General features: G+C 29.8%; 4 protein-coding genes and 2 pseudogenes across 5 annotated transcripts in view; 4 read left to right on the forward strand and 2 right to left on the reverse strand.

Moving 5' to 3' along the window:
• The window catches only part of LOC126548855 (28S ribosomal protein S18c, mitochondrial-like), a 77,750-nt gene that overhangs the window by 35,465 nt on the left and 17,144 nt on the right, over nucleotides 1-25,141 (reverse strand). The window lies entirely within an intron of this gene.
• On the reverse strand, nucleotides 641-2,962 carry LOC126551250 (52 kDa repressor of the inhibitor of the protein kinase-like; annotated as a pseudogene).
• Nucleotides 8,198-11,376, forward strand: LOC126551238 (uncharacterized; annotated as a pseudogene).
• On the forward strand, nucleotides 13,004-14,457 carry LOC126551233 (uncharacterized). The gene has a single exon (XM_050204087.1). It carries the CDS (start codon nucleotides 13,089-13,091, stop codon nucleotides 14,397-14,399), a length of 1,311 nt encoding a protein of 436 aa, XP_050060044.1. The 5' UTR covers nucleotides 13,004-13,088; the 3' UTR covers nucleotides 14,400-14,457.
• Nucleotides 20,117-22,805, forward strand: LOC126549382 (uncharacterized). Its single transcript, XM_050198356.1, has 3 exons — nucleotides 20,117-20,404; nucleotides 20,523-21,483; nucleotides 21,583-22,805. Exons 1-3 carry the CDS (start codon nucleotides 20,117-20,119, stop codon nucleotides 22,803-22,805), a joined length of 2,472 nt encoding a protein of 823 aa, XP_050054313.1.
• On the forward strand, nucleotides 22,866-24,975 carry LOC126549384 (uncharacterized). Its single transcript, XM_050198410.1, has 3 exons — nucleotides 22,866-23,423; nucleotides 23,478-24,402; nucleotides 24,458-24,975. The coding sequence occupies exons 1-3, from the start codon at nucleotides 22,866-22,868 to the stop codon at nucleotides 24,973-24,975; spliced, it is 2,001 nt and encodes a 666-aa protein (XP_050054367.1).

Genomic DNA, 25,141 nt, shown 5'->3' on the forward strand with positions numbered 1-25,141 from the left:
TTTTATTAGCATTTGAAGTTCAAATTTCGACGAAAATTCGTCAAAATCATGAATATTTGCAAATTATTTTGTAGTTCAAAATTCATAAAATTGTTTGTATTTATATATAACGTTAAATATTCTAGACTGACAAATCATCTCCGTTCAAAATCGTTTTTCGTATACAATGATACCTATCATTGCATTCAAATTTAACCTACCTAGTCCGAGGTCCCCCCCCCTAATGTACAGCAAAGCGGTACCATTTGCCGACTTTTTATATTATCATTTCAAACGTATGATAAAATTTTCAAAATTGTTTTATTGTTTTTGAGTTATGTATACAAATAATTTTTACAAATTCTCCATTTTTTTTTTGTTTTTGTTTTATAAATGTCAAAAGAAAAAATATCGTTGGGTGAAAGTTCTTGAAAAATTAATACAAGATCTCACATAATTTTCTTACACTTAAAAGTCTAAAAATACACTAAAACGGAATTAAAACTAATGTATGTTGGTAACACATTATTGTAGACAACTCTAATAAAGAAAGCAGTGGCGTTCTCAGAAATTTTCAATGGGGGGGGCTCTGAAAATTTACTAGAATACAAAAGTGGGGGCTCTGCCCCCCCACACCCACCATAGTCATAATAATTACAAATTTTGTTCTGTTTTAAAAAATTATATATATTTTAATTTTTAATACATTATAATAAAAAATCTAATTTTCTTGGTTTTTTCGCCAGATCGTCCAACACTTCCTCAGCTGTTAATGGCACATCTCCATGTATTGCCAACATTGTGAGTCCATTAAGTCGGGTCTAAAATAATTTAACAGACACACTATACTTATAAATTTAACCAAACATATTTGTAAATAAAAGTCAAAAGACGTACCTCTGTCATTGTATTACGTAAGTAGGTTTTAAGTCTCTTAAGACACGAAAAAGTCCTCTCTGGCGTTGCTGTAGATACTGGTATAGTACACAAAATTTTCAACAGACGATGGATATTAGGAAATATTTCTTTGTTACACACTCGTAACGCATCTAAATATCTAATGCATTTTTTGGTTGTTCATTATTTTTCTCCAATTTTGTATGCCATAGTCGTAATTCAGCCTTAACAATTTGTAGATCTGTATCAAGGTAAAACTGTACCAGTTCGTCAAACTCGTCAGCATAGGTTTTAGAAAATAAACACCCAAATCCTAACGAAAGATAAATATATTTTAAATACTAAAATAAATAAATTTGAAAATAAAATATAATAGGTAGATATTAACTAGCCTTTTAATATATTTGTGCTTCAAAAACCTTTCATTTAATTGCTGTATAAATGAATCAATAAACGGTATGGCTATTGTTATACGATAATATTTTTCTGGTGTTATATCATTAATACAGAGGTTGGCTCGATTTTTGTTTATTTTATTCTGACGTTTAATTGAAATACTCACGCCAACCACATCGGCCATTTTCTGAAAAAAAAATAAATAATAATTGCTTTGTCAGATAATAACATTTTATCAAAATCTTTACCTCAGCTTCTTTGAACATTTTATTGAACTCTTGTTCTATATTATCACGTAAACATTGAATACTTGTCACAGTCACTTCAGCTAAGTCCACAGCTTCTTTCAAATCAAGTTCAACTTTTTGTAACAGTTTACATAGAGGCAAACCATATGCAAACAGCACCTAAAGAATAAAATACAAATTGACGTGTGACAAAAAAAAAACATTTTTGATTCAGAATTAGTCACCTTAATAACTTGTAAAGAAACAAAAAATTCAGAATCCATAGATTTTGCAAGAATATTAGCATCCGTAGCTGTTGAGTCTTTCCACTCAGATATTTTATCGAGTGCACTAACCACACAGGGATATAATTCGACAAAGTCATGAATTGCTGAATACCTTTCAACCCATCTTGTGGCGCATAGGCGTTTTAATGATTTTGAATCAGGATTAAAGTCACTTTCTGCAATTTCACTTAATAACATATCTTTTCGTTTAGGTGTGTTGAAGAAACAGTACATTTTTTCAACAATACCCAAACAGTTTCTAATTGCTCGTATATCACAAGCAGCAGAGACAGCCAGATTTAAACTATGGGCGGCACAGTGAACATATATAGCCTTAAGAAAGTTTTCAGATACAATTTTTTGTGTTCCTTTGACATGTCCTGCCATGTTTGATGCCCCATCATAACCCTGACCAACCATATTGCAACAATCAATTCCACAGGAATTTAAACCTGTTTAAACAAAATTTGTATACGAATTGATTATAAGTAGCAAATTAATATAACAGATATAAAATATTTACCATTTATGATAGAATTTGCAATATCTTTTCCTGTTAGGCTATGAATAACAATGTATTTTAAAAAAACTTCACGCAAATTGACATTTTTTTCGGTACCAGTTACAAAGCGAACACATAAAGTTAATTTTTCCTTCAATGAAACATCAGTTGTCTCATCCGCTAAAATTGAGAAGCACTCAGATGTGTTAATTTCTTTGACAATCTTTTCCAATATTAAGTCACCACATGAAGATATAATTTGATTTTGAATATTAGAACTTGTATACTTATACCGGCTATTTGATTCTAAAAATTCTTTAAAACTGTCTAAGTCTTTGGCCTTATACTTGAGTATGGCACGAAAATTGCCTTCATTCACATATGGTTGTAATTCACCTTAAAATACAATTATAATATAAAAATATTTCCAATAGTTTAGATTATTTTCTTAAAATACTGACTTTCAAAACAAATAGGACCAGAGTCTCTATGGCCACGTAAGGGAAGCCCTTGTCTACCACATAGCATGACACATTCAATAATGGGTATAAGCATCAACCTATTTTGCTTTTTCTGTTTTATTCTAAATATTATCAAATAATAATATAATTATACAATTAAAGTTTCATATTTATTATATTATTATAGGTACCTGTCATCATCCAAAAGATCAATTATACTTGTTTGTTAGTTAAAATAGTTTTGAAAAATGTTCACCTCTAATTAAAGATGCTCTATGGTATTCATGTTTATTGTGATTTTCAAAAAACTAAATAGCAGAAAATAATTTATTTAGTAGAATTAAAAAAAAATGTATTGTTAATAGTTAAGTACAAAATATAAAAAATTAGTAAGTGTTAAATTAAAAATCATTAGAAATAAAAGCAATTACTTCTAAAGCATTTTTCCAGTTTTGGTATGCAGTCAAGACAAGGCCACCTAACTTTTGTGATCCAACACCACCAACTTTTGTAAAAACTACACAATATTTACAAAAAGCACCTTCAAATTTTTTAGAGTAACATAACCAGCTATATGTTTGAAGCCAACGGTACTGAAATTTCAGGTTTCTTTTAGAGTTCATTTTTAATATTGGAAATTCATAATTTACTGATGGTGTCCATAAGTTATTTAAAACCTTAAAAAATGTTGTTTACATTAAGTAACTTAATTTAAGTTACACAGGTTTTTAATTAATTTAATTTTCATAAATAACTAATTTGAAATTAAAATGTGATTAAACTTATCAGTGACAAATGCACTCACTATGTTCTTTTCAATATCTGACAAGCTTCGATTTATAAATAAACCTATATCATTTATTGGTCCAATTTCAACAGGTTCATTACATTCTAACATGTCTAACTGTATCTGTAATGAAGAAAAGCAAAGCAACAAGAAAAACATCTATAATTAAAGCACCATTTCACCTATTCTGTGGTAAATGTGGTGGTTAAAGCAAATAGCAATAGTGTGATATCTAAGTTTAAATGTTTAATTACATAGGTATCCATATACTCACATTTTCTGAATTTTGGCCACATTTGTCACTTAGTGTTTGAATGTTTTGAACAATTATATGCTAAACACAATTATTAGTATTATATTATAAATATATTATATATAAATTCTGAATAACAAAATACAGATATATTATGGTTTTTGGTGTATACAAAAATACGTAAGTAATAGTTTTGTGTTTAGTAAAATAATACCGAATAATATTATGTTACTTACCGTTGGCGTTTCCACACAAACTTTTTTATTGAAGTACGATAACAATGTAATTTGTCTTTTATCTCCCATTGTATTAATGGTATTTAGGTAGGTAGTTATTTTAGTAAAAGAAAATATATCAAACTAAAAGAACTAAGAAGTAAACTTAGTAGTAAGTACAATCACAGAAACATACACGAAAGTTGAACGTTAACATTATCACAATATAAAATAAAACCATAGATATTAAAGAATAAAACCATAGAACGTGTTCTATGGTCGTGCTCCAATCCAACTTGACAACCGCGATACTGTTAACTAATGACGTATAACCACTATATTATAATCAATAAAATCAATAATAAATTATTATTGAACTATTGGAATAATTTTAAAAAAATACGGCCAATGGGGGGGGTTTAAACCCCATGAACCCCCCCCCGTGAGTACGCCACTGAAAGAAAGGTATATATTATAAATCCCATTATTTTATTTTTAGCTACTATTTTGTTTCGTCGTTTCGCGCATCTTTTTTCCATAATTGTTGAAAACAAATTAGTTGCTAAGTTACAATTTTTGAAAATTTAATTCAAGATCTCCCTTAACTTTTTCTTGCGTTTATATAGAAGTATTAATAATATGCATAATATTTTTTTTATAAGCATTTAAAGTTAGTATTTTAACAAGATTCGTCAAAGTCGTAAAAAATTGCAAATTATTTGGTAGTTAAAAATTCATAAATACTTCGTTCTATATCTAACTTTATAAAATTGAATACAAGATTTTTCATAAGTAGTTTATATTGAATTCATAAAATTTAATTTTTTTTATATATATTTTAAATTCAAATTTGAAAAAATTACTTATAAATATTGATATTAATTATTATGTTATAATTAAAAACCTTATTCATGAGACTTAAAACTTTCACAAATCAACGTATCGTATATTATATTTATATAACTCAATTATATTTTGATTTATTGTAAAATAATATCTATTATTCTATTTATTAATCTATTCTATTTCTACAGTTTTTCAGAATATACAAAAATATAATATTCAATTTTGATTTATATAAATAAGTTGGTATAATATGGTATAAAATATAAATACAATATTTACAATATTAACTATAATAATAAAATTACTGTAGGAAGGCCTCTTCTTTCTCGGCATAATTATTGTTGTAATAAATAATAATAATCATAAGTCAGGAAATACTTTATATTTTAATTAAATAATTTAACATTATAGTTGAACGTAACGAACATAACATAACATAACTGTCGTCTACTACTACAAATTACAAAAAGGTTAGGTCCTCAGTCAGGAGGGTGAGGGATACCAGCAGTGTTGCCAATAGTCACCACAGTATGCCTACATTACAAAATATTAATAATATAATAAACTCAATATTTTCGGTAAAAAATATATCAACCTACTTTAATACTAAAAGTAAAATAAATTACTTTATAGGTATACATAATATCAAAAAACATTATATGAAAAATATACTTTATACTTAGTGATTTGGGCTGACACTCTGACAGGCCGTCTCCGCTCAGAATTGTTTTTCGTATACAATGATAAATCATTGAATTTGAATTTAACACACCTAATGCACAGCAGAGCGGTACCCATTCACCTACATTTTTTAAAAAAATTTTCATGAAATTGTCCAATATATTTTCACATTCATCTTCTACTTGTGCCACTAAAGTAGGATTTACTGTTTTGTATATTTCAATATATTTTCTGATTAATAATAAACCGTCTCTTTGGGTACTATATGTTACTCTTACTTTTCTAACATAAATTACTTAAAGTAAGTTGAATTTTGATTAGATATAAAAATTATTCTTGAAAATAAATTTATAATTGTTCATACTGAAACTGAATTATATTGTTTAATTAGCAGTATTAATTGCTATTTAAATAATATAATTATAATTATAAATATAATTTATAATATTTTATCTACTGCTATAATGTCCTAGTTATATCAATAAACAGTTATAAAATATACAACATTTTTCAATCTTATTTTTAAAAGCATTGTTTTTTTTAAATATCCACCTAGTTAAACGTTCTCTGCAATTATTAATTTATAATTAGTGAATGTGAATATATTCATGAATATAATACATTTTTGCTGACTAATTTTTCTTTGATATAATATACGTTTTATTTAGATTAAACATTAATCTAAATCATCACATATATAGTAATAAAGTTGACTTTTTTTTTAAACTTGTTTCATAAATACGATAAAAATATACATTTTTACATACAAATAAAATAACACCATAGAGGATTTTTTTACCAAGTAATATTTATTAACAACTAGATAGTATGAAGAATACATTGTATAAAAAGATTAAAAGTGGACATTAATTGCTTTGTTGGGTAGGCTACTGTTTCGGTAGGTTGAAAGGGTGGGTGTGCTGTCATATTAAATCTGAAAGCAATTGTTTTTTTCTTTTAAAAAAAAAATTCCGAGTATTTTTCACATAGCAGTATTCCCCAATTGTACGATAAAAATACTAATGTATAATATAACTTGCAAACTATTTTTTTTTCATAATTAAGCTTTTAAACTTCATTTGATTGAAAAATAATGTTTTGATTTGAAATTATAACTACGATTTTCGATTTAGTCAGAATAGGTAGTGTAATAGAAACATCATAATTCATACTTAATATATAAAATATATATTAATTAAATGAAATTAGATGTACCTATAATAATGGCTATAACTATTAAATTAAAAAAATTGTTAGTATCAATTTTGGAAATATATTTTCCTCGTTAGGTTTGAAACAGTTTTTCTAGTTATGTAAAAAAAAATTTTCTTTGTCATCCAATATTTCTATATTTCTTATGATATTGTTTTAATATAATAGGTACTACACGGTAAGTTATTGGATAAAATATTTTTATTTTCATAATTTAATCATTCTTAATTTCACGTTATCAATTCAGTTAATTAAACAAGTGAATTAAATTAAAAACAGATTGTATATAATTAGTGTAAAAGTTCACAGTAAATAAAAATAAGTAATAATTTGATTTAATTATTCGTTTTAATTACACTAGCAGAATTTTTAAATACTTGAATGAAATTATTTACAAGAGACAAAATTCAAAAAATACTAAAATACTGTATTTATTTAATTCCATGAAAAGTTTTAAAACTAAAAGAAAACTGTTGGAAAATGTTTACTTTTTACTTCTATAATGCACCAAGGATATTATAACATATTTTATAATACAACTAATAAATTACCACATAAAATTTACCTAAGTCCTTAAATATTAATTATTATGTATTTTTTGATATAAATAATAAAAATATCTTATCTTTCATAAATTAAAAAATTAAACTAAAAATAAAACCAAATTAATGTAAATAAATATAATAATATTATGTTGTTTCATTATCTGAATCACTATTTTTTGAAACATTGTCTTCAGTTCATGATTGGCAGTATCTATAACAGAATGTTTACCACAGTAAAAATGTTATATGTTGAGTAGGTTAGGTTATTATACTAAGATTTATGAATCTCATTTGTTAAAGTCTGAACTACAAAAATCATTCGGGGTTTGACCAAAATATTTTTTGTAACCTAGGTTTCCCGGTAGCCGTACTTTTACCGTATTACACATATATAATATATATACATTATACATAGGTTGCAAAATGTATGAAAACGTATTAAAGTTTCAAGTCTCAAGTAGGTAGGTAATAATAATATATCAATATAATATCACAGGAATAAAAAAAAAGAGCACTGGAACTTATAACTCGCGGACTATCGCGGTAGTTTTTTTAAATAATTTATTTCGCATATTCTTATTTTATCAAAATAATTGTAAGGGCCAGTTGTACCAGTCTAGTTTAAACTAAAGATTATCTAAACTTGGTTTAAAAATTAAACCGAGTTTAAAATTTGCTATGTTGTTCAATGGTAGTTTAAACTACAGATAGTTAAACTAGGTTTATCAGAGCGGTCAATGGATTCTATGAACGTTGGGACAACTATACCACATCAATATTATTGTTATCAGTGCATTATCACTTCTTGTTTAAAAATGATAGCATGATAACATTAATTCAGAATTTCAGAATAATACCTAGGTATTAATCTTTTGTAGTTTTAAAGTTTAATTTATTTGTTCAGGTAATCTTTTTTATTTATTCAATTAATATAATTTAATTTTGTAATAGGTACATTATACTAGTAATTATTAAAAAATGACTTCCATTAAAAAAAGAGCCACTAACTTTTCTTTTAAAGAAGAGAAAACGGTATATTTATACTTTACCGGACACCTTTTTTTTTGCGATTTTTATAATTGAAATCTATGTAGTTAAGTACGCTGAAAACGATGGTGAAGTCAGAATTTGGCGCTCGGACATAGTTACGAAGTTATGGCACTACAAAGTTAGTAGATATTATGTTAGGTTAACCTAACCTAACGCGCAGTCAAATTTTATGCATTTTACATTTTCACATTTCTTAAAATGCATTTTAACCCAATGCCTACTTGAGGTGGCGGTACATAGCAAGTCGAGGGATATTTTCGATTTGTGCGGAGCGGAGCGACGGCGCCGAGGAGCGTAGCGACGAGTGCCGAAACACGCGCAGTCAAATTTTATGCATTTTACATTTTTACATTTTTTAAAATGCATTTTAACTCAATGCCTACTTGAGGTGGCGGTACATAGCAAGTCGAGGTATATTTTCGATTTGTGCGGAGCGGAGCGACGGCGCCGAGGAGCGTAGCGACGAGTGCCGAAACACGCGCAGTCAAATTTTATGCATTTTACATTTTTACATTTTTTTAAAAATCATTTAGCCCTTGATAACTTTTACTTATAAGTTAACACTGCGCAACGGTACAATACGAACATTTTTTATCCAAAATGGGTATTTAAGAATTATAGTATAAACAGAAAACTTCAAAATAAATGATTATATATTATACATATATAAGAATAAACATTTTTGGACTTCACTCGTTGCCGTCGTCGTCGCCGTCGTCATCGTTGCCGTCGTAATATCGTATAGGAAAGTAGTGTCGTAGATGTTTTCGCGTACGCACAGAAAAACACAGTGAGTATTATAGTGGTATAGAAATCTTAAACTTATCATTTTATCTTATCGAAAATGTTCAATAATTTAAAGGAAACCCTATTAAATGTGTCCTAAAATATTTATTTATTTTCTTTATTTGTTGGTTTCTAGATTACAAATTGAGTGTGCCCTTGTAAACTACTTAATTAGATAAATTCTGTTTTCGCATTATATTACCCGTACGAGCGCAGTGCGCAAGTGACCCTGCCCGGTGACTCGGTGCAACAAAAATGCATTTTATTTACCGTGTTGCGTACTTGAGAGGTGGCGTTGCATAGCAATCTCCAGAAAAACTCGAAAAATTTTTTTTAGTAAAGTAGTAAAGTAAAAAAGTTCCTCAGTAAGTACCTACCTATTACAAATTAACTATTGGATAATTATAATTTTTATATTCATTCTAAACAGTTTTAATTTGCTCACTAATCAAAAATAAATTGTTATATTTTTTACTTTAATACTTACCTACCTATACATATGATATAATTTATGTATAGGTACACCTACTAGTTTAAAAAGTTTTAAAAGTTTATTAATACCTACATGGCTAAATGTCAAATTAATTTAGTGAAAAACAAAATATTTATAATATTCACTATACCACTATAATAAAATAATGTTTACTAATTTCATTATATTTAATAATATACTTCACAAATAAAGACACATTTGAGGATGCTAAGATAAAAGAAAAAGAACTATTCTTGTCTGCATCCGAATCTGAAAGTCCAGTAAAAAAAAAAAAGAAAAAGCAGAAAGGTTATCCAGCACAAATTGAAGTAGAAAGTGACAGTGGTAAGTATAGTTTTACTTTTCCAAAAATGGTAAATATGCGTAGGTGCATTTAATTACATTCTATAGTTATACTTAATAAAACAAAATATAAAAAACTTTGAATCTATGTTTTATTTTTGTATAACATTTTAATATTTTACATTTCTTTAAATATATTTACTTTTATATTATTAATATGAGAAAATTATTAATTATTAAAGTTACATAAATATCAAATTTAAAGCGATGATGGACTTAACTATTTATACCTGTTTATACTATTGTTAAAATACTAATTTTTGCATTACAGCTTGTAGTAGTACACACACAACTCCCATAAAAGTTTTGAAAACAAAGCATGTAGAAGACCACCAACAAAGTGGATCTTCAGCTTATGCCGAACTGCAGATAAATCAGATTTCTGATCAGTTATTACCCAGCAACATTATTTCTTGTATGTATTAAATTCATTTGTAATTTACTGATGACAGCAAAAATTAATTAATATGTTTAGCATCCATGAACACTTTATATGACACTGATGCTTATACTGCAGAGAAAGAGTTACCTATGTTTGAATTAAACACTCAGAGTGTGGACCATTCCATGTCAAGTATGTGTTTTATAAAACATGCACTTGTTTTATTTTTGCCAAAAACTGGCTCAAAAATTATTATTTATAAAATAATTTATAATTTAGGCGTATCAACAGAAAATCAAGAAGAATTAGTTAAAAAGTACGATGACAATATGATGAACAATTTATTTAAAAATGTAATTTCTATACTGGCATATATAAAACGATTGGACAGCAAAATAGATTCATTAATTCAAAACAATAATAATGTTCAGATAAATCAAACTTTTACAATAATTTCGAGAAAATCTTTCCATTAAAAAATGTAGAAGCCGTGGATGACATGGAAAATAAATTAAAATTGTGATGAAAACACTTCTGGTCAACTGGTATTTATGATATTATTATAATGTTTAAGTCATAAAATAATTATTTACTACTTTTATTATTTTTACAGAGGAAATTACTGCAAAAAATTGGTGGCACAGGACTTAAAAACTTTGTTAAAAGAGTTTTGGAAAGAATATTCACAAATGAATTATCCACAAAATATTCATGGACCGGGTTTAAAGATAATCATGCTCTTAGAAATTTAAAAATTATAAAAATCATGAAAGGTTAGGTATTTGTATACAGATATTGATTTTTGTTAATGTTAATGCTTATGAAACTCACTATGTTGTATCATTTTTAGATGTTGCCAATAGTACTTTTTCTGAAACTGAAGCTAATTTTGAAGCACACATTAAAACTGGTTTCGTCATGGTTCTCAAAGATATGCAAGAGAACAAACAAAAGAATCTTTATAGGCATCTAAATTTTATTCAGTTAATACATTCATTCAGTCATTCAGTAAATACATTCATTCAGTCAATTCAATTCATATATCATTACTAGGTAATTCACTAAATATCATCACATATTAATTTTTTATTATAATATAAACAAAAAAAAACAAATGTATTTATATTATTTTATCATTATTATTATTTTATTAAGAAAGTTATTTTAGTTTAAACTTTTATAGATTATATAATATGATTTGATTTAATCTTTTTATAATATTGCTCTAAAAATGTTCCTGTACATTATTATTATTTTAATATTTTAAGAAATAATAGAAATAATAACAAAAAGTTTAAAAAAATTTATAAATATTTAGAGAGAACACACTTTTTATACATACACTTATTACTTATATTTTTTTTTTAAAGGACAGTACAAAAATGTTATTTGTATACATTATGCTTATTGATTATTATGTATAAAAAAAAAAAATTAATTATATTATAAGTTATGTTGTTGTGAGATTTACAAACATTATTATTATAGATAATAATAAAAATTTTGATATTCAAAGTAATAATAAAATACCTACCTAGTAAAAACGTTTGGACTTAACCTAGTTTTAATTATCAACCCACCCATTGTCAAAGTAAAATATGCTTCAAATGCTTAATCTAGTTCAATATATAGGTATTTAAAAAAATACCAAACATGTAACGACCAAAGCAAAGATGGTTGCAATGGTTGCATACAGTTTAAAAAAATATGATAGTGTTGAAACCATATTAGAATGGGAATTGAACCTACCTATCTTGTATATGTAGATAGAATGGTAATTATTAAAAGATTCTTAATATCCTGTTGTAATATTAAATAAATACTAAATAGGTATACAAATAATAATTTGTGTCAAAATTAAATTATTACAATTTATAGGTAGCTGCAGTTATGTATTATTTATTAATTATTTTTAAATTTAATTTAGTTGGTTCTTCTGTTCTAATGAATATTTTTGTTATCTCTTTAATATTATTATGACTAATAATTAAATTTTAGTTCCAGAAAAGGAAAGCTATACATTCTACAACAAAAAGGCATTTTTCACGCTACATTCAAAATGATATATCAAATCAACTGTCATGTATTAATCACTTTACAAACACTTATGACAGATCACAAGAACCTAAAATGAACTCAACAACAGACAATTTAGATAATATTCAAACATGGATTTACAAATACCAAGTGCATGTAATTTACCATCACCAGTTCATTTGATAACTTTTCGAAATAGTTAATTCTGAAGCTAGTTGTTCTGACAATTTTACTAGTAACATAAATGATAATGATTCCATTGATGAAATCCTTTAAACAAAAATTAAAACAGTGGATAAGTGATTATCATGTTTCTCATAACTGTGTTAATTCACTTTTGTTAATTTGAGATCAGAAGGATTAAAATTGCCTAAAGATGCCAGGACATTATTAAAAACACCTAAAGCTCGTGAACATAGCATAATAAATGTTCACCCTGGAACATATATACACCTTGGGGTAGAATTTATGTTAACTAAAATCTTAACTGTAAATCTTGACATTATTGAACAAAATACTACAATACAACTTGGATTTAATATTGATGGATTCCTCTTACATCAAGTTCAAAATCAAGTTTTTGGCCCATTCTCTTAAGTTTTGTAAATATTCCTCAGTTATTCAATATTGTAATACCAGTGGGTATTTATCATGGAAAGTTTAAAAAACCGTCATCTAGTCATGAATTTTTACAATATTTTACTTCTGAAATGAAAATAATTTTAACTAACGGAATATGTATACAAGATAAATTAATGAAATTTGAAATTAGTCAGGTTGTATGTGATGCACCTGCTAAGTCATTTATTTTAAATGTGAAAGGCCATAATGCCTATCATGGGTGTAATTCCTGTATCGTTGAAGGAACATATATTGATAATAAAAGGATGGCTTATCTAGATTTAAATGCCCCTTTAAGATCAAATCAATCATTTCGAGACAAACAGGACTCATTTTATCACAAAGACTCAAGTCCCTTAGAGGAATTTCCAATTGATATAATTTCTACAGTGGTCCTTGAATATATGCATAATATTTGTTTAGGGGTTATGAAGAAGCTAATTGTATTTTGGGTAAAAGGTAAAAAACCTGTTCGTTTGGTAGATCCGAACGCTGTTTCAGAAGAATTGATTAATCTTAAATGTTATTTACCATCAGAATTTAATCGCTTGCCCAGATCACTTGAAGAATGTGAACATTGGAAGGCAACAGAATTTTGCACTTTCCTTCTCTATACGGGCCCTATTGTATTAAAAGGACGATTGAAAAAACCACTATTTAAACATTTTATGCTTTTAAACTATGCCATAAGACTTCTTATTTCTTCAGAAAATTGTTATACCCAAAATAATTTAGCTAAAGACATGTTAAAAAGATTTGTACAGGAATATGGTTCTCTTTATGGTGAAGGATATGTTGGATATAATGTTCATGGTCTGATACATCTAGCTGATTTTGTTTTGATACATGGCCATTTGGATTTATTTAGCGCATTCAAGTATGAAAACTATTTACAGTTTTTAAAAAAAAGTTGTAAAAATGATAGATTTCCTCTCCAAGATGCATATAACCGCATCATGGAAAATATTGAAATTCAAATTAATAAAATTATATCTCCAATAATATATCCAACATTGAAACGAGAGTCAACATTTAATACTAATTCAAATAATTCATTAACTGAAACTATGTATGAAGAAGTTGTATTAGAAAAATTTTTGGTGAGTTCAAAAAATGCTAAAGATAAATATTTTATGTTGCAAAATAATGATATAGTTGAAGTTACCAAAATAATAAAATATTATAATGGTCAGATTAAAATTGAAGCAACTAAATTTGATTATTCACCCATGTTTGATTATCCATTTACCTCAGATATTACAAAAATATTTTATATCAAAGAAATTATTCCAAAAATTCAACCAGTTTTAATCAACATAAACAGTTTAAAACATAAATGCTTTGTGACACCAATAGGTAATTGTAAATATATAGCTATCGCATTACTACACTCATCATAATATATTTTATATAATTATAACTTAAAAATCAAAAAAAAATTGTCATACCTACATACCTATCAACTAATAGAATCATAGTCTCATTAACTATTTTACCCAAGTTGAAGGTATAAGTTATAACTTAAAATAGTATAATATACTTAAATAATTATAACATATATATTATATATGTTATAATTAGGTACATTTAAATGTATTTTTTTTTTTATGATCAATTGTATTTGCATTGTATACCTACATAAAAGGTATTGTCTACTTCTATTTTATTATATATATAATAACATGTTCATATAATATATTACCTATAATACAATTATCCAAATAATTTGTTGTCTATTTTTTTTTTTTATATAATAATATAGTTAGCTATAGGTACCTACCTATATTATCAAATATAATTTATTACATACCTACCGATATTAATTTTAATACATAAATATGATAAAATGTTTTAAATTTCAAGAAGGTATCTTATTTATAACTATAGGTACATTTAAATAGGTGCTTGAATTTTTTAATAATTAGTAGGTATATCTAATAAATTATTTACTTATCTAACAAAATGTATTTTATTGTATTATGATATTTATTGTGCTTAATTAGTAAGTAGGTATACTACCTATATTATTATAAGTACTTATGTAAATATATTAATATTTGAGTCCAAATTAAATTGTTCATGATTTGTTTTATTTTATTTATTTACATATAGTTAGGTATAATAGTTATAGACACTTATAGGTCCCTTTAAATGGTTATATAAATATATAATATAATATAACATATATAATATACCTAGGTAGTAGGTATAGTACCTACCTAATAATTACCTATATTTTGTAAACAGTAATTAGGTATTAACTTACTTAAAATGCTTTAAAAACTCTGTGTCAGTTTTATTATGTTCAACCGTTATTACCTACTCATTGAAGTAAAATTAATATTTTTATGAAAATTTGTAATTTACGATTTTATTTTTAAAATACCTAGGTATTGATTAAGTAGGTAATAAGTATGATTGTATATTAATTATTAATTAGTATGTATACCCTTAATTAATATGAATAGGTAATATGAAATGAAACAATTTATTCATTTATATTAGGGGGTAATGCTTTTCGCACGTAAATAGTATAATGTATTTCTATTTTAATGTTTAAGTACTTATTTACACCAAGTACAAACTACAGAAATATTTACAATTAAATGATATTAAATACACTAAAATGTTAGCACCGATAAATCGTGTTAAGGTGTCCCAGTAGGTTAGGCGTAGGTTAGAAGTGTTCAGGGGGTGTAGGTTTCGAATCCGTCCGGATGCAAAAAATAACAAAAACCATCCGCGAACGCGCGCGCCCGACATTGGTTTTTTTTTCATGAACATCAATTTTGTGAGTTCTATATGAAGTCGATGCGATGAAATTGGGTTGTTCAATGTATCTCAACAAGGTGACCTATGGAAGTTAGTGTGACCACACATAGACCATTGTTTTGCGACATCGCATGCAGTAACTTCGCGTGTCTGGACATTAAGCATCACATAAGAGTCTCTGAGACATCTCTAGGCTCTAAATTTGAACATCTCACTGCTTAGTGAGAGGACTATGTAACGTCTCAGAGATTATATTTTGCACACAGGGATTTCTCTTCAAAAGATTTGGTTAGAATTTTATAAATCCATGAATAAATAACTACACAGTAAACACTAGTATATAATATACATACAAATTCAGAGTTTATTTTATAACATATATATATATATATATTTACATAATAATTATGAACAATAAATTATAACCATACACATTATTTGTACAATTTTACGAGTGTACGATTTACTCAATTAAACGTCGTGACAGTTTACTCACGACATTCGAAAACGGTATATTCCGTTATAAAATTTTAAAAATAAAGCGTCAACATAATATTTCGCTCTATACAATATATGTTATGGCTTATGTAGGGGCGTTGCCTATTATATAATTTTAATATAATTAAGGGTAACTCCAATAAAAATAGTAAACAGGTAAATATAGTTAAGTGGACTGTATAATCAATAATAATATAAAAAAATCACACCAGTAATAAATAATAGAATAGTATCAACTTGTTTAACAATATAATAATATCAACTTGTTTAACAATATAATAATAACAAATAAATATATTAAATAATATTTTGTGCCTCAGACGGCTCTTATAACAAATATAGGTAATAATATTACAATTAAAGAAAATATATAATAGTAAGTATAATGATAAATAATAAATATAATCATGTGGTGCACCACGTACCTTATGTATGATTATGATGCTATGTGGTGCCCAGATCCGTATAATAATTTTAATAAATTACAATAAAAATAACAAATTGATCTGGCACACTCACATAAGCACCGATAAACATACCCAGAAGAATCAATCAATAATCTGCGGCCAAAACCAATAAACAACACCACGGGAAAATTTCCAATGAAGCTTTAACATATACAAAAACAATCTCCTGTAAATACAATAATGCTTAACAACCGCAGCAAAAAAGGTGATCAAACGATACAAACCAAATCTAAACAACCGACATTCATGAAACTGACCAAAACCACGTGGTGAATGTGAAGAACAATGGATGCATATAAGCTAAAACCGAGAAAGAGAATTGAGCAACGAGCTACGACTTGGTGTCTCGAGAGCACCGAAAAAAGTGAATAAAATAACAAAAAAAATGGTAGAACAGACCATACCGACTATATACAAAATAATAATATGAACGTAGGAACGATACTAAATAACATTCAACATGATAATAATAATAATGATAACAAAACTGATTGTAGTTAACAGCTTGAAGCGTGAACAGCTTAATTAAAAATAATTTTTAATTCCCCAGCCACCAAAAATATAAAAAAAATGTAACAAATGTATATAGTTTTGTAAATTTATAACGGCGACACAAGGTCCCCAGTAGGTAGTAATAGTAGCTTATCAGTATAATCAGTATAATTATTATCAGTATAATTGGCATTTAACTTATCAAAGTAATAGCCGAAAACTGTTTGCATACGTTCCTAACTTGTGTTTTATCATCCAACTCAGTCGTGGCCACGGATAAATATACTGGATACGCAACGAACCTGTGATAAGTGAAGCACTGAGCTTCTCACGTTGCGGCAAGATTCCTAGCGCGATCTTGTATAGTATATACCAGGGGCGGCCAAACAGTCGATCGCGATCGACCGGTCGATCTTGGACAATTTCAAAGTCGATTGTGTTAGAATTTATTTTTAGAGCCACTCGCCCTATATGTTTCTTAATAATTATAGTTATTCAATAATAAAAAAAAAATTATATGGAAGTCGATCCTCAAAGGTGAAGTACATTTTTAGTAGATCGTGACCAAAAAAAGTTTGGCCACCCCTGGTATATACGCACTAATTCCCGCGTATTTTTAATTCGTGATTATATCACAAGCTATATGAAAATATAGTAATATATTATAAAATATTATATTATGAAAAAAGTCTGTATTGTATAAGCACAATATAATAATAATAAGCACAGATTAATATATTAATAACCCCAAAGATTTGAGATTATATTTAAATCGAATCTGTGGTAACAGTATAAACTAACAAGTCTAAGATAATATAATACATGCATTTTAAAACTTTGACTTTTTATTGTGTTGTATATTATTTGGCAGGGTAAATATTAATTTTAGTTTTGAATATTAATTTTATTTTGTTTATAGATAGTTAAATGTATCATTTTTTTATTTTTAAGGTATTTGGCAAGAAGGGTTAGTAATAAAACAAAATGTAAACTTTGCCTATCAGGGATTAAAAATAATGATAGTACTAACTTACCTGCAGCAAAGTTAACTAACCTTAAGTCTCGTGGTTATTTGACACAACCAGATAGTGGGTTTTATATTTTGCTGCGACAAATTGAAGATTCATTTGCTCTAAATGCTCAAAGCCCAAATGCTTTTGATGACACTATAGACCATTTTTTAATAAGAATTATTTAGTTCCCTTTCCTTGCAATGAACATAAACATGAAATAATTCAGTTTATTTTTGTATCTTATTTGACAATGCGAATGAGACAATTCACTTGGATGAGCAACAAACAATCAAAATCTACCAACAAAGTGAAGAAAAAATTATCAAAATTAGTTCCTCATTAATTAATTTAACTTACAAATAATATATTAATATAATATTTATATACTACCTATATTATAATATATTAAATACTTACTACTTTTTTTTTTACAGTATTAAATACTTCTTAGTTTGTTATTGTGAAGAATATAAACATATAAAATTAATCACAAATCATAATTGACAGAGACCACGAATAAAAATTCAATTTTAACTTTTAAATTTAAAATAAAAAATAATATCGAATAATGTAGTGTAAAAATAATAACAATATTATGGTGTACAATAATAAATTATTACTATGTGGCAACACTGTCTTAGTTCATATTTTATCCGATTAGCGCTAGGTGTCATGCCGCAGTCGAAGAAGGACACCGATTCAAAAAAAGCATTGATAAGATGCATCGTTGCGTATCCAGTATATTTATCCGTGGTTGTGGCAGTCGTGGTGCGGCAGTTTTCTACCATTACTTTTCAGTTTTTCACTTTTTTCTTTGCTGCGTGTTCGAGAAGGTCGTCCGTGTGTGGCTCGACTTGTCCATTTTTTATGTCGTCGAAACACGTGTTGTCTTGGCACATTTTTACATTGCTGTCATTCAAGTAAATATCGTTCGATATTATTGTTTCATATTATTATTTACATTGCTGTCATTAAATTTAGGATGTTTCAACTCTCGTTTAAATTTGACTATTTCATTCTTCCGTTTACCTGCGTTAATGCGCTGTGATGGTAGTTAGCGTTCCCATCATTGGCAGCAGACTCATCGGTGACTCTTCTGTGAGTGAGTTAGCGGAGGTGCTGTGTGTGTGCGGGATCACACCTGTTATTTTTATTGTATTTAAAGAGTTACCTACAGATCCCGGCGCCACGCACTCCATAACCTCAGAATAGGTAGGTGGTGCACCACAATCTATTATTTATTTGTATCTATGCCACCAGGCCAGAATTGTTAATTTATTATTCACAATCTATTATTTATTTGTATCTGTGCCACCAGGCCAGAATTGTCAATTTATTATTCATATTATTTATTTGTATCTGTGCCACCAGGCCAGAATTGTTAATTTATTATTCACATCATTATTTGTATCTGTGCCACCAGGCCAGAATTACTATATTTATTATTCATATTATTTATTGTATCTGTGCCACCAGGCCAGACACATTTCATTTATATTAAATTTATATTGCACATTATTTGTTTTATCGTTTTATTATTTAATGCCAACTGGTTAATACAACAACGACACCCTAAAAGGTCATTCACAAATACAGTCCACTAAAACACTAAAATATTAAACCAGTAAAACATTTACCAAAGCCCGCCTAATAAGCTCTTTGGTCTTAACATTTTGGTCATCTTTGAGCCGGATCGTTGTTGTTTAAACAAGTAGCATTAATTTTAAATTAAAATTACTATACATTTTATTTAATTGTTAATAAGCACATGGTGCAATTGCAATCAATGTAAAGCACATTTGTTCACTTATTATTATATTCTTAAAGTCAAAAATTATCATCAAGTGTGCTTAGGATTAAGTAAAACTCATCACCATGAATGAAGAACAAGTCAAAATTGCCAATCAATTGGCAAGGAAAATTAAATTTATGGTCACTTCTCTCAATGCTATGAGGACATTTGCAGCTGAAAGTCCAGATGTCATCAACAGGTATCAAGTTCACAGTCGAATAGATGAACTAAATGCCATGGGTCAGGCATTTGAGGAAATGCAAGACAAGTTGGAACTGTTGGAGGAAAAACCTGATGAGAATTGTAAGAATTGTAGAACGACTCAACTTTCAATCAATAATAATGGATGTAAAGGCATGCTTGAAAGGAATGTTGGATAACAATTCACTTGACTCAAGCTCAGAAGCAACGTCAGCATGTAAGGAAGGTACAAACAGAACACTTCGGCTTCCAGCTATTGAAATACCAATCTTTGATGGAAACTTACAGAACTGGACCTCATTCATAGACAGTTTTAATGCCGTATTCCACAATCACCCTGACTTGGAACCCGTACAGAAATTCCAATTTCTAAAATCACATTTAACTGGGAATGCAAGTGACGTTGTGAAAACCATTCCTCTCACGAATGACAATTACAATCAAGCGTATGCTAAGCTAGCTGAGCGATATGAAAATCCAGGACTCATCATTCAGTCCCATATCCGAGCTCTGTTTGACACACCAAAGGTACAGTATGCATCAGCAAGTCAACTACATCAATTACACCACCACGTGGTCACTAACGTACGTGCCTTGGAGTCGCTGAAACAACCAGTTAAGCAATGGGATGCATGGTTAGTAACATTGTTATGCTGTCGGCTCGATAATATCACTGTGTCTGAATGGCAATTAAGACAAACATCAAAACAGTTGCCTACATTCACTGACTTGGAGCAATTTCTATCAAATAGAGTAAATGCTTATGAGGCAGGTGAAATAGCAATTGGGTCAGCAGTCAATGACAAGTACTCAAAAGTTAAGGCAACAAAAAACCAAAGTACTAAGACATGTTTTGTTGCTCAAGAAATAAAAAACAGTCAGTGTCCAATCTGCAGTTATAAACATGAAATATATAGATGCTTTAAGTTCAAGAATATGACTGTCTCAGAGCGTCAAGAAGCTGCTCGAAAACAAAATTTATGTTTTAACTGCTTATCAACTGGACACTCTTATTCAAGTTGTATAGCTGGGAAATGTAAAAATTGTAGCAAGAAACACAATACTCTGCTACACAAGGATACAATTTCAAACACTGAACCAAATCAACAAACACCGGCACAGTCAAGTCCAGATACACCTACTTCTGCTGTTGAGCCTCAAGGAGCCCCTCGAGTACTTTGTGCACATAGTCAGAATAACAGTCAGGTACTACTTGGAACAGCAATAGTGAATATTGAAAATAGTACAGGCAGATTTATAAAGGCACGAGCAGTACTCGACAGTGGTTCACAGGTCAATTTAATTTCAACCAAATTAGCAAATAAATTAAACATTCAAAAACATAAAGGTACAATGCCTATCTGTGGAGTTGGATCTTCTGTGATGAACACTTCAAGCTGGATATATGGACAAGTGCATTCATTACATTTCAAATACTCAAAAAAGGTAGAAATGTCCATCATCAATGCAATTACACATCAACTTCCTGCAGTATATATTGATGTCAGCCAATGGAAATTACCAGAGCAGGTTCAAAATAACCTAGCTGATCCAGATTTTTATAAACCAGGTAACATTGATCTGTTATTGGGAGCAGAATTGTTCTTCGACCTGCTAGGCAATGAACAATTAAAAGTAAACAATCAATTAGTTACTATTCGCAACACCAAGCTAGGGTGGATAGTATCTGGAAGGGTAAATTCAGCTCAACACCCGGTACCATCAATGTGTTTAGTGTCATCAATCTATAACAATGACGACAAACCTTCTATCTTGTGCAACGAAGCAGTTAAATGCGAGGAACATTTCAAGTCCACATATACTAGAACCAAAGAAGGCCGTTTCAGTCTCAAGCTTCCCATCAAGGACATATCAATTCTAGGATCCTCGTATGAAATGGCTCGTCGACGTTTCTTTAGTTTGGAAAAACGACTGTCGCAAAACGATGAGTTACGTTCAAAATATATCACATTTTTACAGGAATATGAAGCATTAGGGCACATGTCACAAATTAAAAATGTTGATGCCGTACATACCAACTGTTATTATCTCCCACATCATGCAGTGCTGAGAGCAGAGAGCCTCACAACAAAAACAAGAGTTGTCTTTGATGCATCAGCCAAGACCACCAGTGGTAAATCTCTAAATGATGTGTTGATGAATGGTGGAGTTGTCCAAGATGATTTGGTGTCAATATTATTACGGTTTAGAATGCACAAGTTTGTCATGACTGCAGACATTGAAAAAATGTACAGACAGATATTAATTGACCCAGAACATAGGACCTACCAAAGAATACTATGGAGAGACTCACCGAAAAAGGAATTGCTACATTTCCAACTCAATACAGTAACTTATGGAACAACATCTGCTCCATTTCAAGCTACTCGGTGTTTACAAGAACTTGCAAATATAAGTGAAGCAGAACATCCACAGGCTGCTCAAGTAATCAAACAAGATTTTTATGCTGATGACCTGATAACAGGTTCTCACTCAATTAACAATTGTCAAGAAATCCAAAGAAAGGTCACCATGATACTCCAGTCAGCAGGAATGACTCTTCGAAAGTAGTGTGCAAATAGTTCACAACTAATCGCTGGGATAGCAAACGCAAACGACGATCCTCATGTCATGCTTGAGTTAAATGATAATGATACCACCAAAACACTTGGACTAGTATGGAACCCAAGAAGTGATCAACTTCTTTTTAAGGTGTCACCTCATGTAACCGAATATTTATTCACCAAACGCACATTACTTGCAGACTTAAATCGTGTCTTTGATCCGTTGGGATTTCTGGCACCAGTCTTAATTAGTGGTAAAATATTCATTCAGCAATTATGGCAACTGAAACTGGATTGGGACACTGTACTTCCAGCTGACATGTCTCAACGTTGGCATAATTACACTCATGAACTTAGTCAGATTGACCAGCTCAAGGTATTGCGCAAGGTGAAGGATCATCCGTACAACAAATTTGAACTGCATGGGTTCTGTGACGCCTCCATGAACGCATATGGGGCATGTATTTATGTAAGACAATGGCAACAAGACAATACATTCACGTGTCATCTTCTGATAGCAAGGGCTCGAGTAGCACCTCTAAAGGTGTTGTCAATTCCAAGATTGGAATTATGTAGTGCTCATGTGTTGGCAATATTAATGGCTAAGGCGAGAAAGACATTAAACGTAAGCCCAAATTGTTGTACATGTTGGATAGATTCATCAGTTGCGTTAACATAGATCCGAGGAATCTCCAGTCAATGGAGCACATTTGTGGCGAGTCGTGTATCTGAGATTCAAACATTAACCGAAGAAATGACTTGGCAACATGTGAGAACAAAGTTAAATCCTGCAGATCTAATCTCTCGAGGGGTAAAGGTAAAGGAACTGTTGAACTCAAATCTGTGGTGGTACGGTCCAATCTTTCTCCAGCAGCCGGAAGCAGAATGGCCAGCAGAATGTTCATTTGCACCACCAAGTGAAATCCTGGAAAAACGACCCGTTCAGTTTGCGCTTTTGGTTCAAACTAACGAAAATAGTATTCTAGCCAAATACTCAAGTTGGACAAAATTAGTTCGCATCACAGCATATTTAAAAAGATTCATACACAACACTCACAATAAATGTCGAGAGAGATGCATCGGTCCACTGTCAGTACCAGAATTAAAGAATGCCAGAGACGTATGGATTAAGATTGCTCAAACAGATGCATTTAACGACGAAATCAAGTCACTCAGACAAGGCAAATCTTTATCCTCACACAGTAAACTCATTACATTAAGTCCGTTTCTGGAAGAAGGTATAATCAGAGTGGGAGGACGGTTGCAACGATCACACCTACCCATCAACCAACGTCATCCAGCAATTCTTCCAAAGAAGCATACCGTGACAGAACTCATTTTCACAGAGTATCATATTAAATATCTGCATGCTGGTCCCCAAAACCTCTTAACAAGAGTACGCCAAGAGTTTTGGCCACTTGATGCAATGAGAACTGCTCGGCGTATTGTTCATTGTTGTACGATCTGCTATCGTGCAAGACCACAGTTATTTCAACCCAGCATGGGTGAACTACCTCGGCTCAGGGTAACACCCAGCAGACCTTTTACAGCAACGGGTGTAGATACAACTATACTCTGGTCCAAGAAACCGAACGGTGACCAAGGCATACATTGCAGTGTTTGTGTGTTTCAGCACGCGTGCTATTCACCTCGAGGCAGTGAGTAATCTCTCAGCACAAGCGTTTTTGGCTGCGCTACGTAGATTCTTCGCTCGACGAGGTCAAAGTGCTCATATTCACTCTGACAATGGAACCAACTTCCACGGCGCCAGGGCAGAGTTGAGACGCTACTACACTGAGCACTGTCAGAACAACAAAACCATAATTGAGTCCCTAGCAACAGATGGTACTGAGTGGCATTTCAATCCACCTAGTGCACCACATATGGGCGGACTGTGGGAGGCGGCAGTTAAGTCAGCCAAACACCATCTTCTACGCATCACAGGGTCGGCCAAAATCAACTTTGAAGAACTAACCACTATGCTGTGTCAAATTGAAGCCTGTTTAAACAGCAGACCACTGACATCACAGTCTAGTGACCCAGAGAGTTTTGCGGTCCTGACACCTGCTCATTTCTTAGTAGGTGGTTGTCTGACTCTACCTCCTGAACCGGCTGATGGCGGGCGGCAGAATGTTCCAGAGACCCATCGTAAAGTTGTGTCCACTCAAGATCTATAAAGTAGAGGTTAGCCAGTTATGGGAAAGGAGCCGTAATTGTAGTGCGGGGAAATTATATCTGTGACGTAGGCAATAGACCTCCACCGAGCTTATCACTTATCAGTTTTATTCGGTTATCGTTTTAAGTTAAAATTTCCGATATTTTAACTTCAAATGTCTATAACAA

The sequence above is a fragment of the Aphis gossypii genome, chromosome 1, assembly GCF_020184175.1.
Source record: "Aphis gossypii isolate Hap1 chromosome 1, ASM2018417v2, whole genome shotgun sequence".
NCBI classification, from domain to species: Eukaryota; Metazoa; Arthropoda; class Insecta; order Hemiptera; family Aphididae; genus Aphis; species Aphis gossypii.

Excerpts from the sequence above, each read along its gene's own strand:
- LOC126549384 (XM_050198410.1), top strand. The coding sequence starts at position 22,866 with ATGCTTGAGTTAAATGATAATGATACCACCAAAACACTTGGACTAGTA. Across the intron at positions 23,424-23,477 it reads AGGCGAGAAAGACATTAAAC|ATCCGAGGAATCTCCAGTCA; the intron begins GTAAGCCCAAAT and ends GCGTTAACATAG. Across the intron at positions 24,403-24,457 it reads GAAACCGAACGGTGACCAAG|TGAGTAATCTCTCAGCACAA; the intron begins GCATACATTGCA and ends ACCTCGAGGCAG.
- LOC126551233 (XM_050204087.1), top strand. The coding sequence starts at position 13,089 with ATGAAAATAATTTTAACTAACGGAATATGTATACAAGATAAATTAATG.
- LOC126549382 (XM_050198356.1), top strand. The coding sequence starts at position 20,117 with ATGAATGAAGAACAAGTCAAAATTGCCAATCAATTGGCAAGGAAAATT. Across the intron at positions 20,405-20,522 it reads AAGGCATGCTTGAAAGGAAT|AACTGGACCTCATTCATAGA; the intron begins GTTGGATAACAA and ends GGAAACTTACAG. Across the intron at positions 21,484-21,582 it reads GAATATTGAAAATAGTACAG|GTACAATGCCTATCTGTGGA; the intron begins GCAGATTTATAA and ends AAAAACATAAAG.